Genomic DNA, 23,866 nt, shown 5'->3' with positions numbered 1-23,866 from the left:
GAAATTGTAACACTAACAAGGTAGAGAATCTAGAGATAGTCAAATTTAGATTGAAATTTTTTTTTTGACGATTTAAAGGTTAATTGAATGATTTGTAGTATGAGAAATGAGTAATATATCTTATGGGAATCTTATATTCACGGTATAGCTAGTGGGGACAAAAGGTGTTTATGACATCACGAGCCACACAAGTGTGTGGACCTGTTGGACACTTGGACCTGTCATGGTGCCACCAATTAAAGACGAAGTGGAGTAAATTGAAAAAAGCCGAAATAATTGGGTAGTATTGACAAAAAGGTAAACATCACAGAGAAATACTGTAAATCAGGAAAATATCAAGGACTAGTTCTGAAAATAATAATTATTAAGCAAACCTCCGCTTTATCAATTTCCGGCGAATTGGAAATTTTGAAGGTTTTTGATTTCTTCAGAGCAAATCGGAGTTTGTTACAGTTGAGGGAACGTCGAAGCTGATCGATCCTCAATTTGATGAACAAGGCGTTATCTAAGGAACCCTAATTTGTTTTCTCCGGTGCGAAAGCTTGTTTTTTGTTCATCGTCGAAGGTCAGTGCGTGATTCTGAGTTTGTAAACCTTTTCGTTCTCGAATTTGTTGGCTGACTATGTAAACGAACACCGTGTGCCAGGAATTGAGATTATAGTTTTGAAACGATTCTAAGATCATAACTGGTTAAACGTTTAAGGTAATGTCTGGAAGAAACCGTGGACCTCCTCCTCCACCTTCGATGAAAGGTGGGTCTTACAGTGGCTTACAACCTCCGGTTCACCAACAACCGCCTTTCATTAGAGGCTTGGGAGGAGGAGGACCAGTGCCACCACCTCCTCATCCTTCTATGGTTGATGATGGTAGGGAAGCTCCACAATTTAGGGTTGATGCAAGAGGTCTTCCTCCACAGTTTTCAATCATGGAGGATCGTCTCGCTGCTCAGAACCAAGATGTTCAGGGGTTACTTGCTGATAACCAGACGGTGGCTGCTATTCATGTGGCGCTGAATCAGGAACTTGAAGTTGCTCAGCATGAGTTGCAGAGAATTATGCATTACATTGATTCATTGAGAGCTGAGGAAGAGATCATGATGAGGGAGATGTATGATAAATCTATGCGGTCCGAAATGGAACTGCGTGAAGTTGATGCTATGCGAGCTGAGATTCAGAAGATTCGGGTGGATATTAAAGAGTTGACTTCGGGTAGGCAAGAACTTACCAGCCAGGTTCATGTGATGACTCAAGATTTGGCTAGACTTACATCAGATTTGCAGCAGATACCAACACTAACTGCAGAAATTGAGAACACAAAGCAAGAGTTGCAAAGAGCAAGGTTAAGACCAGTTTCTTTTTTAAGATTTGCCTTTGTTCATAATCATATTGATGTTAATGCTGTGATTGCTGTTTTGTAGAGCGGCTATTGATTATGAGAAGAAAGGGTATGCGGAAAATTACGAGCACGGCAAGATCATGGAGCATAAATTAGTTGCAATGGCTCGGGAACTGGAGAAGCTTCGAGCAGAGATTGCTAACTCAGAGTCGAGAGCTCATGCAAATGGCCCTGTTGGGAATCCTGGTATGATGAATTTTTAAATAATCACAAACCTTTGAAATTAGTCATCATAGTGCCTATTCAATGCACAGTAGGTGAGAAAAATCACTAGGAATATACAGTGGAGCTACAGTTGAATGCATGTGCCGATGTTAAGCAAAAACATGTTTTTGATCAGGTGGAGTTGCTTATGGTGGTGGCTATGGAAATCCTGAGGCTGGGTATCCTGTGAATCCTTATCAACCCAACTATGTCATGAATCCAGTAAGTTGTAAATTCATAGCTTTTATCTCTTTCTCGTTAGAATCTCTTTTTTAGTTTTTACCAAGAAGACAATATTGCCTGTGCTATAGTAGATCAGTAGATGATATGTCTGAACTCACCATAGTTATGTTATGTCTAGACAGTTTCACACTTAGTTTGAACTTTGAATCTTGGACATGAACCGGAACTTCAGTAGCCAATAGTCCAGCAAGTTCGAACAAGTCAATATAGTGTAAAAACTAAAGAGAACTGGATCAATAGATTTATTAGACGAGATAGTCAACAATAGCCGATGAAACCTGTGACAGAATATGTAACTGAACAGAAACTATCTTCATATATCTCATATTCTTGTAGTTTTAGGTGCATACATATATAAAGCAATGTGCTCATATGAATATGATGACAATGATGGTTCAGGCACAAGCAGGCGTTGTTGGCTATTATCCTCCTCCTTACGGACCGCAGGCTGCGTGGGCTGGTGGCTACGATCCGCAGCAGCACCAGCAGCAGCCATAAGGACAACAAGGACATCGATGAAAAATTCTTCATGAAATTTCTTTTTGTAAGTTTACTCTGATTATTGAGGATGATGCATATAATTATTGCAAATGATTATAAAACAAGCAGCAAAAAGCCATAAATACAGCGTTGTTAATTAAGAAAAAACATGAAAGCCCAATAGTTATATAAAAAGAAAAGCCCATTAGTATCTTAAATAGGCCGAATGAAGGCCCATAATAAATCTCACCTCCCTCCCTTGCACGCTCTTATAAAAACAATTGGCGGGTAATTCTTAAAATTTTTATTTTTCGGTTTGGGTGAAACGAAAAGAAAAGAAGAAAAGAAACGAAATTTTAAAAATGAGAACAGATTTTAGAAATTTGGCGCACAGAAAACAATTGGCGGGCAAATCTCGTTTTCGCTTTGCCTTTAATTTCTCCGAGATCTAACGACTGTTCATACAATCATTCAGACACAACCAGAGAGATCTGAAACTAGAAGCCATGGATGCTGCTGCTCAGTATCAAGATCTGCCTCCTCTCAAAAGATACAGACTGATGCAGCGAGATCTCGAAGCTGCGCAACAGAACCAACCGGAGACGAAGTCGTTGCAGTTGCCGGCCAAGAAGAGGAAGCAAACTCGAGTCGACTACGATGACGACGAGAACTCTAACCCTACCTACCGTTGTCTTCCGGCGAAGAAAAGGATCTGGGCGGTTGATCCTGATCTGCTCTCCGGTAACCCCTTTTCGTCTTTTGATCTGAATATAGAGTATAAGCCTTCTGTTGAGGAGAGTTCAATAGAGAAAAAGTCAACTCTAGTGGTTGAATCGAGTCTAGAGGTAGAAGAAGATGATGATAAAGAGAATATAGATCCTCTAGGGAATGTAAAAGTGTTGGATCTAGAACTAGAAGATAGAGAAGAAGTAGAAGATGCAGATGGGATTATGTGTTCTGTATGTCAAAGTACAGATGGTGATCCAACAAATCCAATTGTGTTCTGTGATGGTTCATGCTTCTTGTTATGGGAATCCTCTTGTTAAGGCTATACCAGAAGGTGATTGGTTTTGCAGACAGTGTATGTCTTCGAAGAAGAATCCAGTCTCTTGCTGTTTGTGTACAACTAAAGGTGGAGCGATGAAACCTACGAATGATGGTCGATGGGCTCACATCACTTGCGCGTTGTTTGTGCCTGAGGTTTATTTTGAGGATCCTGAAGGAAGGGAAGGGATTTGTTGTAGCGAGGTACCGAGTAGGAGATGGAAAGATAGGTGTTATTTGTGTAAGGTTAGGCGCGGGTGTGTTACTGAGTGTTCGGAGATGAGATGTCAGTTGGCTTTTCATGTTACTTGTGGGTTGAAGGAAGATCTTTGTATTGAGTATCGTGAAGGCAAGAAGACTGGTGGTATTGTTGTTGGTTTCTGCAATGAGCATACCAAACTATGGGAAAAGGTAAGATTACTATCAAATTTACTACTGTTTTGTTTTGCTGATCTGTTTAGTTGTGTATGTATGCAGGGTATAGTGTAGGGATCAATTTTGATGATAAGTTTTTGTTTTTCAGCAACAGGAAAGTGGAAAGTACAAGATAGTTGCGAGAGATGAAGATAAAAAGTAGGAGAAAGCTCGAGGGCCATGACCACCATGCTTTTGCTTGCAACTCTGAAGTTTCCACTCATGTACTTTTTTTTTTTTTTTTTTTCTGATTTTTATTGTTATTGTTATTTGATAAGTGAGAGTAGCCCTGGTGCTAAATGCTGTCAAGTTTATGATATTCTGAAAAAGCTATGTTAATTTTTTGGTCATTCTTATTCCATTCTTGTTATATTTTAAAGCTTTCAAAGAGGTAGAGCTAGGCTTGATGATAGGCCTTGATTCTCTTGTTCTAAAATAAAATACTTGTCCTCTCTTTGAAAAATCAAATCTTTTGTCATTTCTCTGGAAATCAATAAGCAGACCAACCAACAACAAAAAAAAGAAGATTCTTTACATACAACATTACTTAGCCAGAAACTCCTCTGACTGACGAATTTAGACGCTAATAGTAAAGAAATGGTTTCGTTGGTTGACGCTTAAACCGATAACCTAACCGGGAACCTCTCTCAATACACGTAATCAGAAACAAAACTCTCCGACCATCAGAACTGAAAACAACAACCCAATCAGATTGTCTTAGCTATCTTATAAGTTCATTGCAGGTCGAATTTTAGGGTTTAAGAAACCTGTATTCTTACATTTTTCAAGAAAATCTTGTATCAAAAAACATCACTTGTGATCCACAAAACGGGTAAACACACAGAAATCGAACAGAGGAAGAAGAAGAGATCGATCTGGGAGATGTAGATTTTGAGGGGAAAAAAAAATTTGGACCATTTCTCGATTTGTGCGTGTCATCCTTGCGCAGGGGCCATGCTAATCTTCTCTGTATCGTTCCAATTTTATCGGATGTCCCCGAAGGGACAATCACTTAGGCTACTCTAACCTTATTTAAACACAGCTCTCTCTCTTCAGCTACGCGATCAATTGCCATCGTGTTTAGTACTAAATGGGCCTGTCTGCCTCTCTTCATGGGCCTTTTAATTATTATTATCATCACTTCGAGCTTTTTTTTTTTTAATAACACAGTAGTTTTTTTATACTAAATATATAAAAGCTTTAATTTCAAATATAATCGTCGGAACAAAAAAAAAAAAAACAATGACCGTTTTGATTCTACGGATCGAGATACAATGCTTGTCGGAACTTTAAGGTTGCTCTCACGAAACCCAGATTTATTCTCAGCTATAACCCCAAAGCCTTCTTCTTCTGCTTCATTTGCTTTATTATATTCGACAGTTTCTGGAAAAATCGAAGAACACCCGAAGAGATACGAGTACCACAATGTTGCTACATGTATCTCCGCGTTACAACGGTGTGCCCAGCGCATCGATCACGTTTCCGGCGAACAGATCCACGGTTTCATGGTTAGGAAAAGGTTTCTCGAAGATTCGCCACGCGCCGTCACGAGTCTCGTCAACATGTATGCCAAGTGTGGTCTTATGCGGAGTGCGGTGACGGTCTTTGGCGGATCCGAACGCGATGTGTTTGGTTACAACGCTTTGATTTCTGGGTTTGTGTTGAATGGGTTTCCTTTGGATGCGATGGAGATGTATAGAGAAATGAGAGCTAAAGGGATTTTGCCTGATAAGTATACGTTTCCTAGTTTGCTTAAAGGAAGCGATGCTATGGAGGTTTCTGATGTTAAGAAGGTTCATGGTTTCGCGTTTAAACTTGGGTTTGATTCCGATTGTTACGTTGGGAGTGGTTTGGTTACTTCTTATTCGAAGTTCAAGTCAGTGGAGGATGCTCAGAAAGTGTTCGACGAATTGCCTGAGAGAGATGACAGTGTGCTTTGGAATGCTTTGGTCAATGGGTATTCACAGATTTTTAGATTTGAGGATGCTTTGGTAGTCTTTAGTAAAATGCGTGAAGAAGGTGTAGTCCTAAGTAGGCATACGATTACAAGCGTCTTATCTGGTTTTACTGTATCAGGAGATCTTGACAACGGTAGGTCAGTCCATGGTCTTGCGGTGAAAACGGGTTCTGATTCTGATATTGTTGTGTCAAATGCGTTGATTGATATGTATGGAAAGAGTAAGCGGCTAGAAGAGGCAATTAGTATATTTGAAGCAATGGAGGAGAGAGACATATTTACTTGGAACTCTGTTTTATGTGTTCATGACTACTGTGGTGATCATGATGAAACCTTGGCTCTTTTTAAAAGGATGCTATGCTCTGGAATCCGACCTGATATTGTTACATTGACAACCGTTCTGCCCACTTGCGGTCGTCTAGCTGCACTGAAGCAGGGCAGAGAGATTCATGGCTACATGATCGTCAATGGACTTCTAAACCGTAATTCCAATACTGAATTCTTCATACATAACTCTTTGATGGATATGTACGTGAAATGCGGGGACTTGAGGGACGCTCGGATGGTTTTCGACTCGATGAGGATTAAAGACTCTGCTTCTTGGAATATCATGATCAATGGTTACGGTGTGCAGAGCTGCGGTGAGTTAGCTTTGGATATGTTTTCCTGCATGTGCAGAGCCGGTGTCAAACCCGATGAAATCACATTCGTTGGGTTGCTACAAGCCTGTAGCCACTCAGGCTTTGTGAACGAAGGGAGAAGATTTTTGGCTCAGATGGAGACGGTATATAACATTCTCCCAACAAGTGATCACTACGCTTGTGTAATAGACATGCTTGGCCGTGCAGACAAGCTAGAGGAAGCATATGAGTTAGCAATATCAATACCCGTTTGCGATAATCCCGTAGTTTGGAGGTCAATACTGTCATCTTGTCGTCTTCACGGGAACAATGATCTCGCACAATTGGCAGGAAAGCGGCTAAGTGAGCTCGAGCCAGAGCATTGCGGTGGTTATGTATTAATGTCTAATATTCTTGTGGAAGCTGGGAAGTACGAGGAAGTGTTGGACGTTAGAGATACAATGAGACAGCAGAATGTGAAGAAGACACCAGGTTGCAGCTGGATTGCGCTCAAGAACGATGTTCACACCTTCTTTACCGGCGATCGGACTCACCCAGAATTGAAATCTGTCCACGCTTGGTTAAACCTATTGATTTCTCATATGCATGGTAATGAGTCAATGATGCTCGACCACTTGTTTGTGTAGACGTCAGATCTTTTTGTAACCATTGAGTATAATTTACTATTTATGTTCGGTGAAAGACAATAGTTTACGGACTATAAAAATCTAATCAACCACATCTTGGGACTTGTAAATTTTTCTTTTTTTTGATCAAAGGACTTGTAAATTCTTTGGTCATTCCTCTGTGTTATTAGCCAAGAGGCCAATTTTGATTAACATTGATTTATTTTGTAGTCCTTTATTCTTGAAAGGCCAAAGTCTTAAATCTTTTCCAACAAGAAATCACCTGGATGATCCAAGCTTACCGGAGCAGTTTCCAAGAGCACATTAGGCTTCAGCCGAGACATTTGGTGGGGTTAAAAACTGAACCATTTTTATTACAATCTCAAATGTGTTCAAATCAGGCTTCGATCGAATAATACTTACATTACATAACAACTAACGAGAGGAGTTTCTGGCAATAGCCAACAGCGCCAATGTGCTAAATTCTAAGACATGCCATACCCAACCGCACCCATGTTCCGGTGTGCTGCTACTGCAACCGCGGCAGCTCCAGCAGGACCAAATTGGGATTGTGCCTGCAACAGCTTAGCATCAATACCCACCTTGTGCTGTGATTGGACATAAGGGTTTGGGTTCAGCTCAGCTGGCTTCACGGAGTTGCATTGGGAGGGGACAAACTGCGGTTTTGGTTGAGAAGCAGCAGCTGTACCACCGTGGTGCTTCTCTTGGTTCATGGAGTTAGGATGGAAGAAATAGTTAGGAGATACCGTCTGCGGAGGGAGTACCGTGCTTCTGTAATATGATGTCCTAGCATCATAGGACGACTCTTTGAGGTTTCTGTCATTTTCATAAGTTACAGATGATTCCACAACACGGCCTGGTCTACCTGTTAGACATATAGAAGGCGCTTGACTTTGAGAACAATACTGTGCATCAATTTGTGATATTAACTAAGGTGGAAGGTTGCTACAATTTTTCTGCCCCAGAGAAAAAGTCGAATACTTTCAGAAATTATAACTTGGGTAATTACCTGATGGTACTCTTGGTGGAGGCCCTAAAGGTTTAGTTGAATATGCTGAAGTTGATGGAACTATTCCATTTCTTGGAGGCTCGAAAGGAACGCGTCGAGTGTCTGATGCATTCAAACTGGGTTGAGCGTTGGAGTTTACTGCACTGGAGTGAACTGAAGATCTACGAAGATGAAGAGGTAAATATTAATCACAACTGCCATACAGAATCAACAGAGACATATATTCTGTAAAATTGTTATGAATGGATGAGAAAACATACCGTGGAAGTGAAGTATGCTTCCTCTCTGGAGGTATGACTGGCCCACTTTTGCCACTATTTTCCTCTAGGTACGCAAATTGTTTCCTCAAGTGACCGATGGCACTGCAATTGAAAATACAATCAATCAGTGAAAATGAATAACGACAGAGTGTAGTGTTGTTTTGCTACGAAAGAAAGACATGAATATGTTTAAAAGAGGAAGAAGTAACAACCTAGGATATAGAAAACTTGAGCTTTCAGAGTTCATATAATCCTTGAGCAGCTGCGGATGGTATTCTAGTATCTCCCTGTATATTAGTTCTCTGATGTCATCCTTTGTCAACCTTCGTCTTTCAAACTCAAATTCCATCTTCGAGATCGGCTGACAAGAAGGTTCTCTTTCAACCTTAGCAAGACACTTAAAGTAAGGATCAGCCAGCGCCTGTCAAAGAACATCACAGTGTTAACACCACCAGTTTAAGGAGCTGAAATATGAACAACAGCTTACTGCACTAAAAGAAAGTCAGTTGTTCTAATATAAAGGGATGAAAAAATCTATTAACAAGAGAAATGACAGAACACGCACCTCTGCCGCAGTCGGTCTATCCTTTGGATCAAAAGCCAATAGTCTTTGCAAAAGGCGCAATGCTAAAGGATCTGCGTTAGGAAATTTTTGCGAAAAGGGGACAAGAATTTTCTTCCTCATTTCGTTCAAATATTTTCTAGCCTTTTCATTTCGAACCTGCATCAGAGACAATATTATTAGTTATGCATGTCTCCTCCCCGCAAAAGCAAAAAGAATTTGGTAATGTGGAAGCAGAAGGAACATACTCCAGCAATGGTCTCTGATTTTGGTGTGCCAAGAAGATCGGTAATTAAGTCTAACTGATGGACGACACTTTTTCCAGGAAACAAAGGTTTCCCTGTTAAAACCTCAGCAAAGATGCAGCCAATGCTCCAAATATCAATTGCTGGAGTGTACTGCCAAAGATAAAAACTGCATATCAGAATATTGAGTGAACAATTCTGAAACAAGTGCCTAGGCTGCCTGATGTTTTCCCATTTCCTGGAGAGTTCAAATCCTCCCTGAGCAAAAATTATGTCCATACGCGGCGGGTTCATTCTATCCAATAGGGCACAAGTCTAACTTGTAGAGTACTAGACATATATCTAACATAGTAACACTCTCTACCACACAGATTTCTACACCAAACCTATAACTTAACAATCACAGAGAAATAGAGAAGAATAACAACTACCTTAGAACAGAATGATCCACAGAGCTCAGGTGCCCTGTACCATCTTGTGGCAACATAATCCTGGAACAAAGAGAAGAAAATTCAAAAACACTGGAGAGAGAATACCAGAACTGAATAAACAGTTGACAACAAAATGTGTAAGATAAGGGTGCATACCGTCCAAAAGACTGTAGTAGGTGTATCATTAAACGCCACTCTTGCTAGTCCAAAGTCACAGACTTTCAACTTGCAGTTTGCATTGGCCAATATGTTCTTCGGTTTAAGATCACGATGGTAAACATTAGCTGTGCATCCAGACAAAATCCAGTTAACGACAGAGTTTACCAATCACCGCAAAATCTGAGTGAGGGAAAAAAGAAAAAGAAAAAGAAATATTTTCTCACCTGTATGCATATACTTCAAAGCACGAAGCATCTGATAAAGGAAAAACTGATGGTGCTCACGAGTCAAATCATCATTAGCTTTGATGACTTGGTGAAGATCAGATTCCATAAGCTCAAACACAACATATATATCTTTGAACTCTCTTTTAGAAGGCGGCAACATAATGCTTTTGATTTCAACGATATCAGGGTGCCTCAAGAGCCGGAGAAGCTTAACCTCACGGAGGATACGGAGAGCATCAGAGACATGTTCAAAGACATCATTAATCTTCTTAATAGCCACTTTCTCTCCAGTGTGAGTATCAATAGCAGCACAAACAACTCCATAGCTTCCTTTCCCAATAACTTCAAGAATCCTATAACGGTTAGCATCACCATACTCTGTGAAAAACTCCACCTCCTTCATGTTCTGTACAAATTAGTCCCAAAAAAAAAAAGAATCGTAAGATCTCTGATGAATCACATTCACTAAAAAGGGTACTCAGATTCAACAAAGAAAGCTATATAAGAAACGAACCTTCTTCTCCTGACCTTGTTGCATCATCCTCTTCAGAAAGATTGAATTTTTTTTTTTTTTTTTGTAGTTTTCTCAGCAACCAAACCAAACAATACAAAGTATAGATAGATAGAAAGATGAACAAATCTTTCAACAACAGAAGGAACCCAATACCGCTCAACAACCAAAAAAATCACCCTCAAAAAAATCAAAATTTAAAACACCCCTTCCAGTGATCTCTCGGTAAAGATCACAAATTTAACAATAAACAAAAAAAAATATGAGTAAAATCAAAGAAAATGGCGATTCTTCGATTAACACAAAATCCCAGAAACCAAAACCCGATCGAGATTTTAGTTTTTTTTTTTTTTTTGGTTATCTAGAGAAAAACCCCTAGATTCTCTCACAAGAACTCCCCAAAAAAACCCAGACGGACTCAAAAAGCGAAAGAGAGAGATGAGAAAAATCTAGAGATCTTCAAGATCCAGCGATCGAAGAGAAAAGATTGATAGACAACAACAACAACAAAAATCTCTAATAAGATGAGAAATGGTTTGTTTATATATATATACAAAACCCAAAGATGTGATTTATTTTTATTAATTTTTTTTTGTTTCCTCTCCAAATAAATAATTAAAAAAATATAGTATACATATATATATATATATATATATTTCTAAAATTAGTAATTTTCGTGGTACTAATTGGGTACGGGGGGGGGACAGGTCACGAGGGAACCGAATGGCATTAATCGTAATTTACTACAAACTCTGAGGTCTAGTAGTTTGGTTAGGTCTACTGTCGGTGGTGTGATCTTTTTCAAATTGACCCGTTGTGAGGCAACTACCCGATGATGAACCCGACCCTTTTTTTTTATACTATTTTACTATATTTTCTATGTTGCAAAATACTAGCAAACTTCACCTACTCTTTTTTTTTTTTTCTTTTTTTTTTAAAAATCTTTGTGGTTAAATTGAAAGTTTATTATTTTTTTTTTTTTTCACAGCTAATCTTACCAAAACAAGAGTTGTTTTGGTTGATCTCTCTGTCATTGATTGTTTCAGTCAATTAATATTGCTCATTTAAGAATGTATATCTATATATTAGTACTAATAAGATTAGAACATAATAATGAATTAGGATAAGTTTACTATTATGTAGCCGTTATTAAAACTCACCTAATCATAGTTTAAGATAACGTTTTCACATGTATATTACAGATGGCGGAATTTAATACTAAAGAACACTTTTTGAGTTTTCTTAAAGTTGTTTTTATTTAATAAAGTATATTATAGTAATTACGATTACATTTTGAATAAATTGGGGAAGACTTAAGTGTCTAAAAAATTAAAATTAAATTAGGATATTGACTTTCTAGCAAGCGACCCTTGCTGTTGTTGTTGCCGCTACAACGTTAAGATCAAAGACAATAAAAAAGATTGCAAGTCTCATTTGGTACGCTTTGATGAAGATAAAAAAAAAAAGTAACAACAACAACATTATAATAGTTGGTAGTATCAAGGTCAATTAATACTAATTTATTTGATGAAACTTTTAAAATAATACTCGAAGAGACAAAAGTTATAAATTAAGATCGGACTCAAACGTTGTATCATGCATGCCCATTCAAAGTCTAATTAGTTTATATGGTTTATATACTTTGTTGAGTTAATTATGTAAAATTTATGGTTTATCCTAAGTTCAATATTAAAGACTTCGATTTTAATGTAAATTGTTACAATTTTAGATTTTTTTATATAACATATGGGTGAGAGGTAAAGTCGGTCCATTAGCTAAAAAAAGCATGAAAAAGACATAGTATTTGCATATTATATAATAGATGATCTCGAATCTTAAACCACAGAAAATAACATATCTTATTATAAATGTAGGGCAAGGTGTCAACTAAGTAATGATATTTTAACATTTAAACAAAAGTTGATCTTTCGTTTTCCATCACGCTTTCTTCGTTCCGGTGACCCTTTTTTAATAATAATATCGACAAGTTCTCTACTTCTCTTCATATATAATAAACTTTTTATTAAGCTATAAATCAATCTATTTCCATACTACATTGGAAACGTGACACAAATGGGTCTGATTTAGTCTAAATTGGTGTATAAAACTCGGGTTAGGGTATCACAAAATGTTCCCCACACATTTGGGAGTTGCTTAAAATAATATGCCACCGTTGAAACTACGACATGTGGTCATCATTTTAAGTTTTAGTTCTTCGAACATAAAAATATACGAATCCGGTTTCCTGGCCTTTGATCCGAAATTAACTTTTTCAATGATTGAAAAGTTAGTTTATACTATTTTGCTCTGGCATTTAACTGAGAAACCAATGAAAGGTTATCAGTTAACCAGAAATTTAACTGATCATAACATATTAACATACTAACAGCAAATTAATTAAACCAACGTTTAGGACAGAAGTTCATCTAGGTTTAGAATGATCATCAATTACCGTATTTGTTTTGTTTTTCTATCTACTATAGTTACGGCTCAAAATAGCACAGTTGACACAAATCGAATCGACCACATAAAACATAACTTTTGTTAGATTTGGGCCATTTGGCTTTACTCCAAAGTGGTGTGTAATTATAAGAACCGAAATATCTCCGCCAAGCAGATTTTTGTTTTGTTTTCTTGTTTGGTGGCCTTCTAAAATCAACGAACCTAATTTATAGTTCAATATTAAAAACACATCACCATCAAAATTATTATGATGCTAATAAGTTTGTGTCACCACCACCTATATTAACATCACATAAAATAAAAGTATCTTTTACACATAACTCCAAAACAACTTTTTCAATCTTTTAGACTAGAAAAACAGAGGACCATAAACTTAATAATAAACAATTTATGAGATTTTGTCTAATATTTATATTTATATTACTATGCAAAAGAGTTGTGATAAAAGAAGACAAATATTGGATGCTGCATCATACTAAATAAATCATAATTTTAGTTCAAAGAAGAGTGGTCCACTGAGAGTGGCATGTGGTTAAGGGCACATCAACACTTGTTTCTGTCTTTAAACCTTGTCCAAAAGACATATTCTTTTCTTTCAATCAGAGAATCCACAGAGAACATAATTTCTAAAGTTTAAGTGAGAATCGAAATAAAGATCACATAACTTTGCCGTAACCCACAAGGAACTGCGAATTCCAAAAGGTTAAATTTTGGTCATTCGAAGAAGACAGAGGCATGAGGTGAGGCTTTAGGATAAGACAAGATCTGTGCTTTAGCTTCTTCTGTGATCGGATTGGGCGAGGAAAGGATGACTGATCCAAGAATCCCAGCGTTCTCCATCACGCACCTCAACACTGATGTCTGCAGCCTGTTTGGCTTAAAATTCCTGATTTGCAGGACCTTGAGCATTGTTCGAATGCAGTCCGGAGATTCTTCTGAACGTAGTTCCTTCAAGAACTTTTCAGTAGGGGATGAACGGGGAGATGTCAGGTCCTGCAGGGTTAGTTTCACCGGAAAGGCAAGTTCAGAACAATAGAAAAGATATTGGTGTCACAACTCACAACATTAGATATTATTAGTAGGACATGTATATGACTTACGCGGATGCTGAGCATTTCGAGTATTGGTGCGGCTTCGAGGAACTGTGTTAATATAAAATATCGTGTCATGTCGTATATCAAATGCAGGTAAACCAACTGTCTGAATTTGGGTACTTTGATCACATGAAAATCCTTGCTAAGCTAAGAAGGACGCCGAGACAAAGAGTTGTGTGAGTGAACTGAGCCATGAAAAGCTTTGAAAATTAAGTTAAGAGGAAGATGTAATGTAACTAACCTCGATCCCCAAACTCCTCACACACGTGAAGCTACTTAGAAACTTCTTGGACCAATGTGATCTGCTGAGGGCAAGATAAGCTTCAGGTAAAGACGGTGGAAAAGAAAGACGAATCTTTCGGGAATCGTTCCCGGAGAATGTGATTTTCTCAAGGTTTGAAGCTAACACCCTGATCTTACACACTTGAGAAGCATTTGGTACGTGTACAGAGGTACACTTGAACATCTCAAAGATCCTGAGCAATGGAGAATCTAGGATCACAGTATCAGTTCTAAAGCAGCGGCTATAAGAGGCTTCAAAAGTTTCCAAGACAGGGAAGTTCAGAACGAGGTTCGTTGAGACGGAAGACAAGTTGAAGATTCTAGCATCCTCGAGACTAAGGAACTTAAGTTTAGGGAGAAGAGCTGGAGCCGAAATGTCAAGAATGCTCTTTGTACGAAGCCTTAACTCTACAAGAGAACCAAAACTAGGAAAGAGTGGTGAAAAGTTTACGCTGTCAAGTTCGTGGCAAGTGATAACAAGTCTCTGAAGGTTGCGCTTTAGAACCTCAGACAACCACGAGATGAGAAGAGCCTCATCGTAAGAATTAACAGAACGTAGATGGAAACTGTTAATAGGATGACTTCCGATGTTTCCAATCACACGATCAACAAAGTCAGTAAATCGAGAATCACTCGGATCCCTGTGAATTTTATCATCAAACTGTAACTCTGTGATGCTTGTCCACATGTTCCTCCATGACTTTGACAACACAGAAGTACTAACAGCTTCAACAGTTGGAAGATGGCTTAGAATTCTGCTAACAATACTCTCATGCAAGCTGCTGAATTTATCTTCAAAGTTCTGATCACTGCATAGGCGAGCCTTCTTGGAAGATGGAACCGTCACTAAACACGCTTGTTTTGTCTCGGGATGCATTGAAATTCGTTTTCCCTGATCATCAAGCAATGGAATTATAGGTGAAAAAAAAAAACAATGTATTATTATTGATGTAAAAACATCTTGAAAATATTAAGTAAAATACCAAATCTATGAAGTTTTTAATTATAAAAATGCCAATGAGATCATCGTTGTAAAAGCCTATGTAAAGAGAAGTTTTTATCATGACTAGAGAACAATGTAAGGACTCTTCAAGACGGCATGAACTTCTCTCATTCTCTCCACAGCTCTCTCTGAAGATTCCATTTGTTTAGACTTATCTTCATGCTTCTTCTCCCGTTTCTCTTGCTTCCTCTTCCCAGGTTGCTTCCCATGGAATCCATGACAGAGTGCTCTATAAGCTTCTTTCTGATTCAATGTCCTTCCCCACTTGTCAACCCTGTGAATCTGTATATCCTTAAATCCATCTCTGAATCTGTCACCTTGATCACCATCATGCTTGTCCTTAACACCTACAACAAGCTTGCTTTCCCCTCCTTTGAAAGTACCTTGCTCTCTAAGACCCGGCCAGATAATCCAGTTCCGACATCAACCTCACGCATTATCCCATCTCTTAAAGTACTAGAATCATGATGATGATCATCAATCTCTTCATCAGCTTTGGAACAAACCCTTTCAAACCTATCTTTCTCCTCTCTTGAACAACCAAGGTTATTATTATGGTCATCAGCTTTGGAACAAACCACATGATGATCACTTATTAGTCTCTCTGATGAATCAGACCTCTCTGTCTCCTCTCTTAACGAACCGAGACCACCTTGACCATGATCATCTTTATCTAGAGCATTATTTATAACCAGTTTCTTATTCTTCTTCATTGAAACCTTCTTCGTAGCTATGTTGAACTGAGACATCCTTATCAAAACCCCGCGATGATGAGACAGAAACGTATAACGATACCGAGAAAATTCAAAAGCTTATATACAATTAGAGATCTAGGGTTTATTATTTGACCTATTTAATTCCTGCCTAATTTGGAATCCTAACAAAGAAGAGGAAAAAAAATAACTTGAATGAATACCTTTTATGGTTAGTAGGTCTGTATTGAGAATGGACGATCACAAAGAAGACAATCTCCAGATTCCAACTTCAAATCACATGAAATTCACCGATCGATTTCGGAACAGCAAACGAGGTTGATCCCTAACTAACTAGCTAAGGATTGACCAAGAAGCCCAAATTGACAAAGGCAGTTTCGGTGGGCTGACTTGAAGATTTTTTCTCGAGCGGATACTACTATATATGAAAACTGAATTCCACGTCAAGGTCCATTATATTATTCGATATATCAATCAAATAGTATTATTTATTTTTAAGACAATAATAAAATCAATTAAAGTAGTCATAAATAAAATAAAAACAAAATTAACCAAGTAAAAATAGAAAACTAAATTATCAATATAAAGAAGAAAATGTCATAATTAACACTCTTTCCAATTTTTTTTTTGTTCCAAAAATAAAGCAGAAGAAAATCGGGGAAAAAAGAAAATCAATTAATTTGGAAGTACTACTTACTAATTACACGTACAGTGAAAGAATCCTCTTGAAGCTGAAATATCCTATGGCCTTGTTTATAACTGCTACCAAAAGCAGTACGAGCTAGAGAGATCACATCAGCGCTAGCCAATGGGAGTGTATGCGCGCGGCTTCTGGAAATTCATAAACTCTGTTGAAATCTTGTTTGATCTACCGTGATGATTGGTATAACTGGACCAAGCCATGCATGCTTGTGAAGAAAGTCCTTCATGTTGTTCCACTCATATGCACACAACAAAACATAAAAATCAGTTCTAGAAAATTGGCCTTTTTTTTGGATAAGTTGCGTCACATGTTCTGCTACAGTTGTAAACGCAAAAAGAATCAAAATCTGTGATAAATTATCAGGAAACATACATAACGTGAGTGTGGACCTATTAAAAAGAATCAAAAGAATCTAGCTTCGGAGCTTCGGTGCCTATTGAAATAAAAGGTAACAACTGTGTTGATATTTATTTGCCTTATACTGTTCCGAAATATATGTATATGTTGATTTGATTGCTAAAAATTAAAAACCCTATTAGAAATTGTGCATATAAACTACTATATTGAGTAGGATGATGAGGAGAATCATGAGATAGATTTTTAAAGTTTTAAGTTGTTTGGATTAGTTGTTTCTTTGTTTTGTTTTCAGTTCTCAGTTTAAAACTTTGTTGGATTGGCTTTTTTTCCTTAATTTTGTTTTCAATTCTGAGTTTTACTATTATTGGGTCGTCTCTTTCTATATGTTTCAAATGATCTATATTTTAGACTCACAAATTGTGTTAATATAGCTAAGGGATCAGTGATTAACCTGTACGTTTTTTTGTGTAGACTCGCCTCATGCAGCAAAGGCGAGGAGCGATTGGCGCCTAAGCTCAAGGCGAGAGCCACACCTTTGTAGTCCCACCTCGCCATTTAAAACACAACAGGGCAGATAACTATATAGTTATTAAACAGAAATATCTACTCCTTCTGTTTTCTTTTACTTGTCAGTTTAGGCATAATTTTTTGTTTCATTTTATTTATCGTTCTCGTTTTTTAATATACATTTTAGCATAAAATTATCTCATTTACCCTTTATTAAATAAATAAACTATAAATACTTTAGAATTTTAATATTCAAATAAGGGTATAACAATTTATTTATCTATTTTCTTAATCTGTGTGAAACAACCTATAATGACAACTAAAAAAAAAACAGAGGGAGTATTCAAGAAAAACTTCAAAATCGTCGTCGCTTCATCTAACTCTTTCAGCTTCAACGTTTTGGTCGAGTGGATAAACCGAAATTTGTGTTCTACAATTTATGCTTTCATGTTACTTTTTTTTTGCCATGAGACCATTTGTATAGGTTTATAATCTTTGATTGTAAACCTGAACTTGTATTCATTTTAGTGAAATATTTACATTCTTAGCAAAAAAAGAAGAAATATCTATTTACATCAGAGGCAGAGATCATTTTGCCAGCGTTATTGGTTGAGAACTGAAGGTGGTAAAGGTCTTAAATCCCCTTTATAATAAAATGGAAGTACACAACATTGTTTTGTAGACTATATAATTTTAATAAGTTGGTTACAAATATGTTATAGATTAATTGGTTACGAGTTAAATAGTGGGGTGCAACCTAATTTATTTTCGAAAGATTTTTATTAGTAGAGCACGTTGTTTCCAAAAATCTTAAAAAGAATATTCTAAAGAATCATTTTATATCATCTAACTTACCATATTAATTTCTTTTATTAAATTATTCATCAAAGAAAATTCTTTGATATATATCTTAACATATTAATTTGTTAATCATTATTATACTCCACCTCTCATTTTTATATATGAGTATATTTTGTGAAACAAATAAATTATCATATTATTTCTTATAATTAAAAATAGTTTTATTTCCGGATATACCATAAGTTGAATTTTTAAAAACAAATATAAGTTGTCCAATCTATAAAATATTCAAGCTTTAGTAATATTATTCTTTAAAAATAATATCTATTGAATTAAAAAATTTACTGAGTAACGGGTCAAAATTTGAATATTTAAATTCTATTTCATTTTTTTTGATGAATTTTATAATTTTATATTATATAACAAATGTTAAATAATTTATTTTGAAATATTATCAAAATATTGAAACTTGATATAAAAGTTAGAAACTATAAACACTCTAAACACTCTAATATGTCACTATAATATGAAATAATTTCAAGAAACCAAGTATATTAAAAAAAATATAACAATATATTAAATTACTCATAATATAACAACTCGCTTTTTAAAAACCAAATTTATAAAATTATGTTTTATAATGACATTCAAGTCATATGTAGAATATAAATTGTTGAAATAACTTTACATACATAAACTAATACAACATATTAAATTTTTATTTTAAAATATAAAATATACAAAATCTTGTATAAAATAAAATTTAACCATTGTTATAGCACATATACTTATCTAGAATCATTAACAATATAAAATTTACAAAATAGGTATCTTTTTTCAATCCATCATATTTAGCATATGATTTTATTGCATAATGTTTTATCCAAAAAACTTTTAAAAACAATCCCATAAATTATATTTTATATAAAAATATAAAATTTTAATCTGTGCTCTTGGGTCTTAATCTAGTGTTAGTATTAGATTTGAGTTCACGTCGATATGTATATTTTATTTTTTTTGGTGGCTTATACTCCGAGCCTTCCCCACAGGCCAAAATATCAAACTCGGTTTTTTTTTTAATTAATAAGCTACTCATTTTAAAAGATTTGAGTTTTGTGTATTTGTGTTCCATCACAAGTTTTTAGTTGACCCTTATTTATTATAGATTAGATATTTAGATAACAATATTTTATAGAAAGCGGACCACATAACAAGAAAAATAAATTATTTCTTACGTAAAAAGTTTACTTGACAGAAACAAAAGGGGGGTAGTGGGATTTTAGAGCTTGTGCAAGATAAGAGAAGCACCGAACTGTGGGTGAATGGTGAGGACTGTGTAAGGCGCGTGAAGATATGAAGGAGAAAGCTCAAACGAGAATTTCTGTAGAATCAAAGCCATTGCCATCTTTGCCTCAAGCATTGCAAAGTTCTGACCTATGCATATCCTCGGTCCCCACGCAAAAGAAAAGAAGGGAACTTGGCCTTTTGTTGCCTTTGAGAGACCGTCTTTGAATCTCTCTGGCTTGAACTCCCCTGCATCGTTGCCCCACAGCTCCGTGTCGCGTTGGACTAGCAGAGTAGGTACAGTGACATGAACACCGCCTGGTAATGTCATGTCGCCTAGTTTCATCTCTTTGTGAATGGCTCGACTCATCTGGAATACTGGAGGATACAGCCGGAGGACTTCGTATATGATCATCGTCATCTGCGATGGATCATATCATATCATCAGTGCCCGACTTAAACATTTTACAGGTTCCACTGGGCAAATTTTAAAAAATAATCCTTTTAACAAATTTTTATTTATTTTGATAAAAAGAAAAGATAGTTATATATGAACCCTTATATTCAGATAAATTTTTATTTTGACCCCTTTTATTTATCAGAAAAAAAATTTGACCCCTTTTATACATATAAATAAATATATATATATATATATATATTAATTTTTTTGACATCTTTTGTTAATACACAAAAAAAAAAATTGGACCTATATTTTGACCTCTTTTGTTCATACCAAAAAAAATTTTGGACCCCTTTTTATACATATATATATATATATATATATTAATTTTTTTGACATCTTTTGTTAATACAAAAAAAAAAATTTGGACCTATATTTTGACCTCTTTTGTTCACCAAAAAAAATTTGGACTCCTTTTTATACATATAATTAATTTTTTGGACCCCTTTTGTTCATGTAAAAAAAAACTTGGACCCCTTTTAAGTTTTAACATGTAAATGTTTTTTTCGGATCTTTTGATTAGAGGCGGTCGCACCACCCGGCCACCCGCCCTTGTAGTTGAGTCGGCACTGCATATCATTCATCAAAACACAGCAAAAGTCACTTAAAAAAGGTTTATGATTTGGTTTTCCTTACAACTTTGAGCTGGGTGAGATCTTCTGCATCAGGTTCTTTATCGCCAAAAACTTGCTTCACCTCTTCTCGTGCACGAGCCTGCCAGTCTTGGTGTTGGCTTAACAAAACCATCGTCCAGACCAGAAGTACTGATGTCGTCTCTTGCCCGGCAAAATAGAACAACTTGCACTCCTCCATCAGATCCTCAGTACTCATTCCGTTTCCTTTCGTTTGACCCAAATTCGATTCAAGAAGTATACCCAACAAATCGTCACTTGGTACTTCCCCACCTTCTCTTGCCCTTAACCTTTTGTTAATGATCCCTCTCAGTATAACTTGGATTTCCCGAGTTGCTGCTTTTATCCTTCTGTTAACTTTTGTAGGGAGATAACTACACCAACAGACGACATAGAGAATATGACACAACAGACTAAAATGGCCTTGCATTAAAACCATACAAGTTGAGGTTTCTCTCATTACCGGTATCCAGGGATGAAATATTTCCGAAAAGCTTGTAAGATGAGCTGTGCTAGTTCTGCTTGGAGCTCAAATATCCTCTGCCCTTCTTTGTAGCTGCTGCCAAAAGAAGTACGGGAGATCACATCTGCAGTCATACTCACAAGCCAAGGCCAAACATCCACCTCACAGGACGACCCTTTATTAGACACTAACTTGTCCCACTCGCCAACAGTTTCGCTGCAGCTCTGGTGGAATGCAGGTACCGTATTCTATATATAGAAAGCACAAGGAACAAACTGGGTCAGAGCCAAACGGACATACATACATAAAGTAATATAACATGGGACTACGGAAGATTTAGCTTTTTTTTGCATCTTGATCTTCTCAAGGTGGAAAGCCGGATTGATAATTCTTCTGTGTTTTTTCCATTTATCACCATCATAACTAAGGAGTCCAGTCACTAATAATTTGCTCAAATGGAACGTATGCGGCTTCTGGAAATCGTAAACATTGTTGAACACTTCTTTGATTTGCTCAGGATCCATTATAGTGATGGTTGGTATGGGTCCAAGCCATGTAAAGAAAGTTCTCCCTGTTTCAGCCACATAGAGATGCAAAAGTTGAAACCTTTTCTACAACAGTTCTAAACAAAGAAGAATCAAGCAGTAAGCATACCGTGAGTCTTGAGCATGTGAAAGGGATAAGGCACGATACGTGGTCTTGCATCATCCGTTAGTTTGATGGGTTTTGATCTTGCCTCGGCCAACATGCTATTATTCCTCTTCAAATCGCCGACGAGAGGAGTGTAAGGAGTTCCGGAAAGACCTTGTCCTCTCAGGGAACTCTCAAGCATCTTTGGTTTAAACCAAACCCGTTGTAAAGTTCTCCATACCAACCATGATGTAACAACTACAGCTACTGAAACTGTTACCAAAGAAACTGATATCTCCATTTTTTCTTCCAGAGAAGAGAGAGAGAGAGGTAGAGAATTTGGAAAAATTGTTGAGATATATATATATAAAGGTTGAATATCGTGGAGAAGATATTTGATATTTGATATTTATGTGGAGAATATCGTATAACTAGCTAATTGATATTTTTTGCTATATTTGGTGCCTCACCGACACATGCTACGAAGGCGCAATTATAAGAAGCAATCTGTTCTGTGTGGTCAAAACTAGCTAACTCATCAGTGGCGGGTAAGAGATGAACGTCTTCAATGTTTTCATTGTCATTGACCAACACCATCTACAGAAGAAAGAGGTACGTAAGATCATCGGCATCGGTAGCGAGCGTTGCTCAAAAGTCAAAATAATGTATTTTAATTATTTTTTTTTCAAAATATTATTATATATTTTAATAATAAATTTGTAAAAAGAAATGATTCTTGTAATGTTTAATAGAAAAACGTTTTTTACTTTTTAGTTTGCTTTATTATTATTTTTTAATTTTAAATTGAAAGCATATTTAAAAGTAACTATCAGTAGACATGCTCTAACACCATCAACATTGGTAGCAACAATAATCATTCCTCAAAATAATATATTTTAATTATTTTTAAAATATTGTTATATATTTAAATAATAAATTTGTAAAAAGAAAATTGACCAATCATAAACAGTCATACCTCAGAAAAACGGTTCTTCTAATGTTTAATATAAAAACGTTTCTTACTTTTTTAGTTTGCTTTATTATTATTTTTTTAATTTTTAATTGAGAGTATCTTTAAAAGTAACGATCAGTGGACATGCTCTAAGACCATCAACATCAGTAGCAACGATGAGCATTGCTCAAAATAATATATGTTAATTATTTTTTAAAAATATTATTATATATTTAAATAATAAATCTGTAAAAAGAAAATTGACCAATCATAAACTGTCATACTTCAGAGAAACGATTCTTCCGATGCTCAATGGAGAAACGTTTCTTACTTTTTAGTTTGCTTCATTAATAATTTTTAATTTTTAATTGAGAGTATCTTTAAAAGTAACGATCAATGGACATGCTCTAAGACCATCAACATCGGTAGCAACGATGAGCGTTGCTCAAAATAATGTATTTTAATTATTTTGTAAAAATATTATTATATATTTAAATAATAAATCTGTAAAAAGAAAATTGACCAATCATAAACTGTCATTCCTCAGAGAAACGATTCTTCCGATGTTCAATGGAGAAAACAGATTTTACTTTTTAGTTTGCTTTATTATTATTTTTAATTTTTAATTAAAAGTATCTTTAAAAGTATTTAATTAAAAGTATCTTTAAAAGTAATGATCAGTGGAGATGGTCTAATTTGTTAAAAATTATCGGAATATAAATTAAAGGTTTAAATACTTGATATTATTATAGAGAAAATCACATTTTAAACCTTCAAAGTATCATTGGGTAGCACTTTAAACCTCGAAAAAATTTCACTAACACTATAAACCTTTAAAATGATTTCACTAACACTTTAAACCTTAAAACTAACTTTTCTATTTGTAACGCCATGAAAGATGACAGAACAATAATATCCGTCAACGTAAAATAGTTAATTTAAATACTTGTTTAATTGATATAATTTAATTTAATTATTTACGACGATTGATAAAAGAAAATTAAAAATACATCAAAGCAAGAAAAAATGAAGAATCAAAGATAAGGTTAAAACATTTGACAAATGTTAAATTGAAGACGACAATATATTTAGAAGATTCATTGGTTTCTAATGA

At 35.8% G+C, this 23,866-nt stretch overlaps 4 protein-coding genes, 1 non-coding gene and 3 pseudogenes across 8 annotated transcripts; 3 read left to right on the top strand and 5 right to left on the bottom strand.

The window, feature by feature from the left end:
* The first annotated feature begins 170 nt into the window (after nucleotides 1–170).
* Nucleotides 171–3,776, top strand: LOC104765286 (protein FLX-like 1). 3 transcript variants are annotated; one of them, XM_087502829.1, is made up of 6 exons: nucleotides 171–565; nucleotides 647–1,338; nucleotides 1,418–1,581; nucleotides 1,736–1,821; nucleotides 2,242–2,386; nucleotides 2,798–3,776. In XM_087502829.1, the coding sequence occupies exons 2-5, from the start codon at nucleotides 707–709 to the stop codon at nucleotides 2,338–2,340; spliced, it is 981 nt and encodes a 326-aa protein (XP_087358955.1). In that variant the 5' UTR covers nucleotides 171–565; nucleotides 647–706; the 3' UTR covers nucleotides 2,341–2,386; nucleotides 2,798–3,776. The 3 variants fall into 3 exon arrangements, with proteins under 3 accessions (XP_087358955.1, XP_010487276.2, XP_010487277.2); XM_010488974.2 differs by lacking the exon at nucleotides 2,798–3,776 and having other exon boundaries at nucleotides 2,242–2,566; XM_010488975.3 differs by lacking the exon at nucleotides 2,798–3,776 and having other exon boundaries at nucleotides 351–565; nucleotides 704–1,338; nucleotides 2,242–2,566.
* Nucleotides 2,829–4,130, top strand: LOC104765287 (uncharacterized; annotated as a pseudogene). The gene is made up of 2 exons (XR_015591503.1): nucleotides 2,829–3,777; nucleotides 3,890–4,130. The product of XR_015591503.1 is annotated as an uncharacterized LOC104765287 (transcript).
* A 553-nt stretch (nucleotides 4,131–4,683) lies between these two features.
* On the bottom strand, nucleotides 4,684–4,786 carry LOC147920266 (U6 spliceosomal RNA). The gene has a single exon (XR_015592002.1). It is a non-coding gene; the product is annotated as a U6 spliceosomal RNA (small nuclear RNA).
* A 205-nt stretch (nucleotides 4,787–4,991) lies between these two features.
* LOC104765285 (pentatricopeptide repeat-containing protein At3g14730 pseudogene) lies at nucleotides 4,992–7,157 on the top strand (annotated as a pseudogene).
* A 174-nt stretch (nucleotides 7,158–7,331) lies between these two features.
* LOC104765283 (mitogen-activated protein kinase 19) lies at nucleotides 7,332–11,032 on the bottom strand. The gene is made up of 10 exons (XM_010488968.2): nucleotides 10,412–11,032; nucleotides 9,895–10,303; nucleotides 9,668–9,795; nucleotides 9,512–9,571; nucleotides 9,084–9,233; nucleotides 8,839–8,994; nucleotides 8,486–8,694; nucleotides 8,274–8,375; nucleotides 8,014–8,174; nucleotides 7,332–7,869 (listed from the first exon to the last, which is right to left on the bottom strand). The coding sequence occupies exons 1-10, from the start codon at nucleotides 10,436–10,438 to the stop codon at nucleotides 7,469–7,471; spliced, it is 1,803 nt and encodes a 600-aa protein (XP_010487270.1). The 5' UTR covers nucleotides 10,439–11,032; the 3' UTR covers nucleotides 7,332–7,468.
* Nucleotides 11,033–13,424: 2,392 nt separating this feature from the next.
* LOC104765282 (F-box/FBD/LRR-repeat protein At3g14710-like) lies at nucleotides 13,425–16,914 on the bottom strand. Its single transcript, XM_010488967.2, has 5 exons — nucleotides 16,661–16,914; nucleotides 16,167–16,394; nucleotides 14,207–15,139; nucleotides 13,972–14,112; nucleotides 13,425–13,864 (listed from the first exon to the last, which is right to left on the bottom strand). The coding sequence occupies exons 3-5, from the start codon at nucleotides 15,122–15,124 to the stop codon at nucleotides 13,586–13,588; spliced, it is 1,338 nt and encodes a 445-aa protein (XP_010487269.2). The 5' UTR covers nucleotides 15,125–15,139; nucleotides 16,167–16,394; nucleotides 16,661–16,914; the 3' UTR covers nucleotides 13,425–13,585.
* LOC104765281 (SART-1 family protein DOT2-like) lies at nucleotides 15,170–16,128 on the bottom strand (annotated as a pseudogene).
* Nucleotides 16,915–19,504: 2,590 nt separating the features above from the next.
* Nucleotides 19,505–22,243, bottom strand: LOC104765280 (cytochrome P450 72A13-like). Its single transcript, XM_087500537.1, has 4 exons — nucleotides 21,825–22,243; nucleotides 21,171–21,741; nucleotides 20,712–21,081; nucleotides 19,505–20,036 (listed from the first exon to the last, which is right to left on the bottom strand). The coding sequence occupies exons 2-4, from the start codon at nucleotides 21,302–21,304 to the stop codon at nucleotides 19,611–19,613; spliced, it is 930 nt and encodes a 309-aa protein (XP_087356663.1). The 5' UTR covers nucleotides 21,305–21,741; nucleotides 21,825–22,243; the 3' UTR covers nucleotides 19,505–19,610.
* Nucleotides 22,244–23,866: the final 1,623 nt, after the last annotated feature.

This window comes from Camelina sativa, chromosome 19 (genome assembly GCF_030686135.1).
Source record: "Camelina sativa cultivar CO46 ecotype springtype chromosome 19, ASM3068613v1".
Classification (NCBI taxonomy): domain Eukaryota; kingdom Viridiplantae; phylum Streptophyta; class Magnoliopsida; order Brassicales; family Brassicaceae; genus Camelina; species Camelina sativa.
The sequence above is the reverse complement of the archived record's forward strand: the minus strand, read 5'-3'. Positions and strand labels throughout refer to the sequence as shown.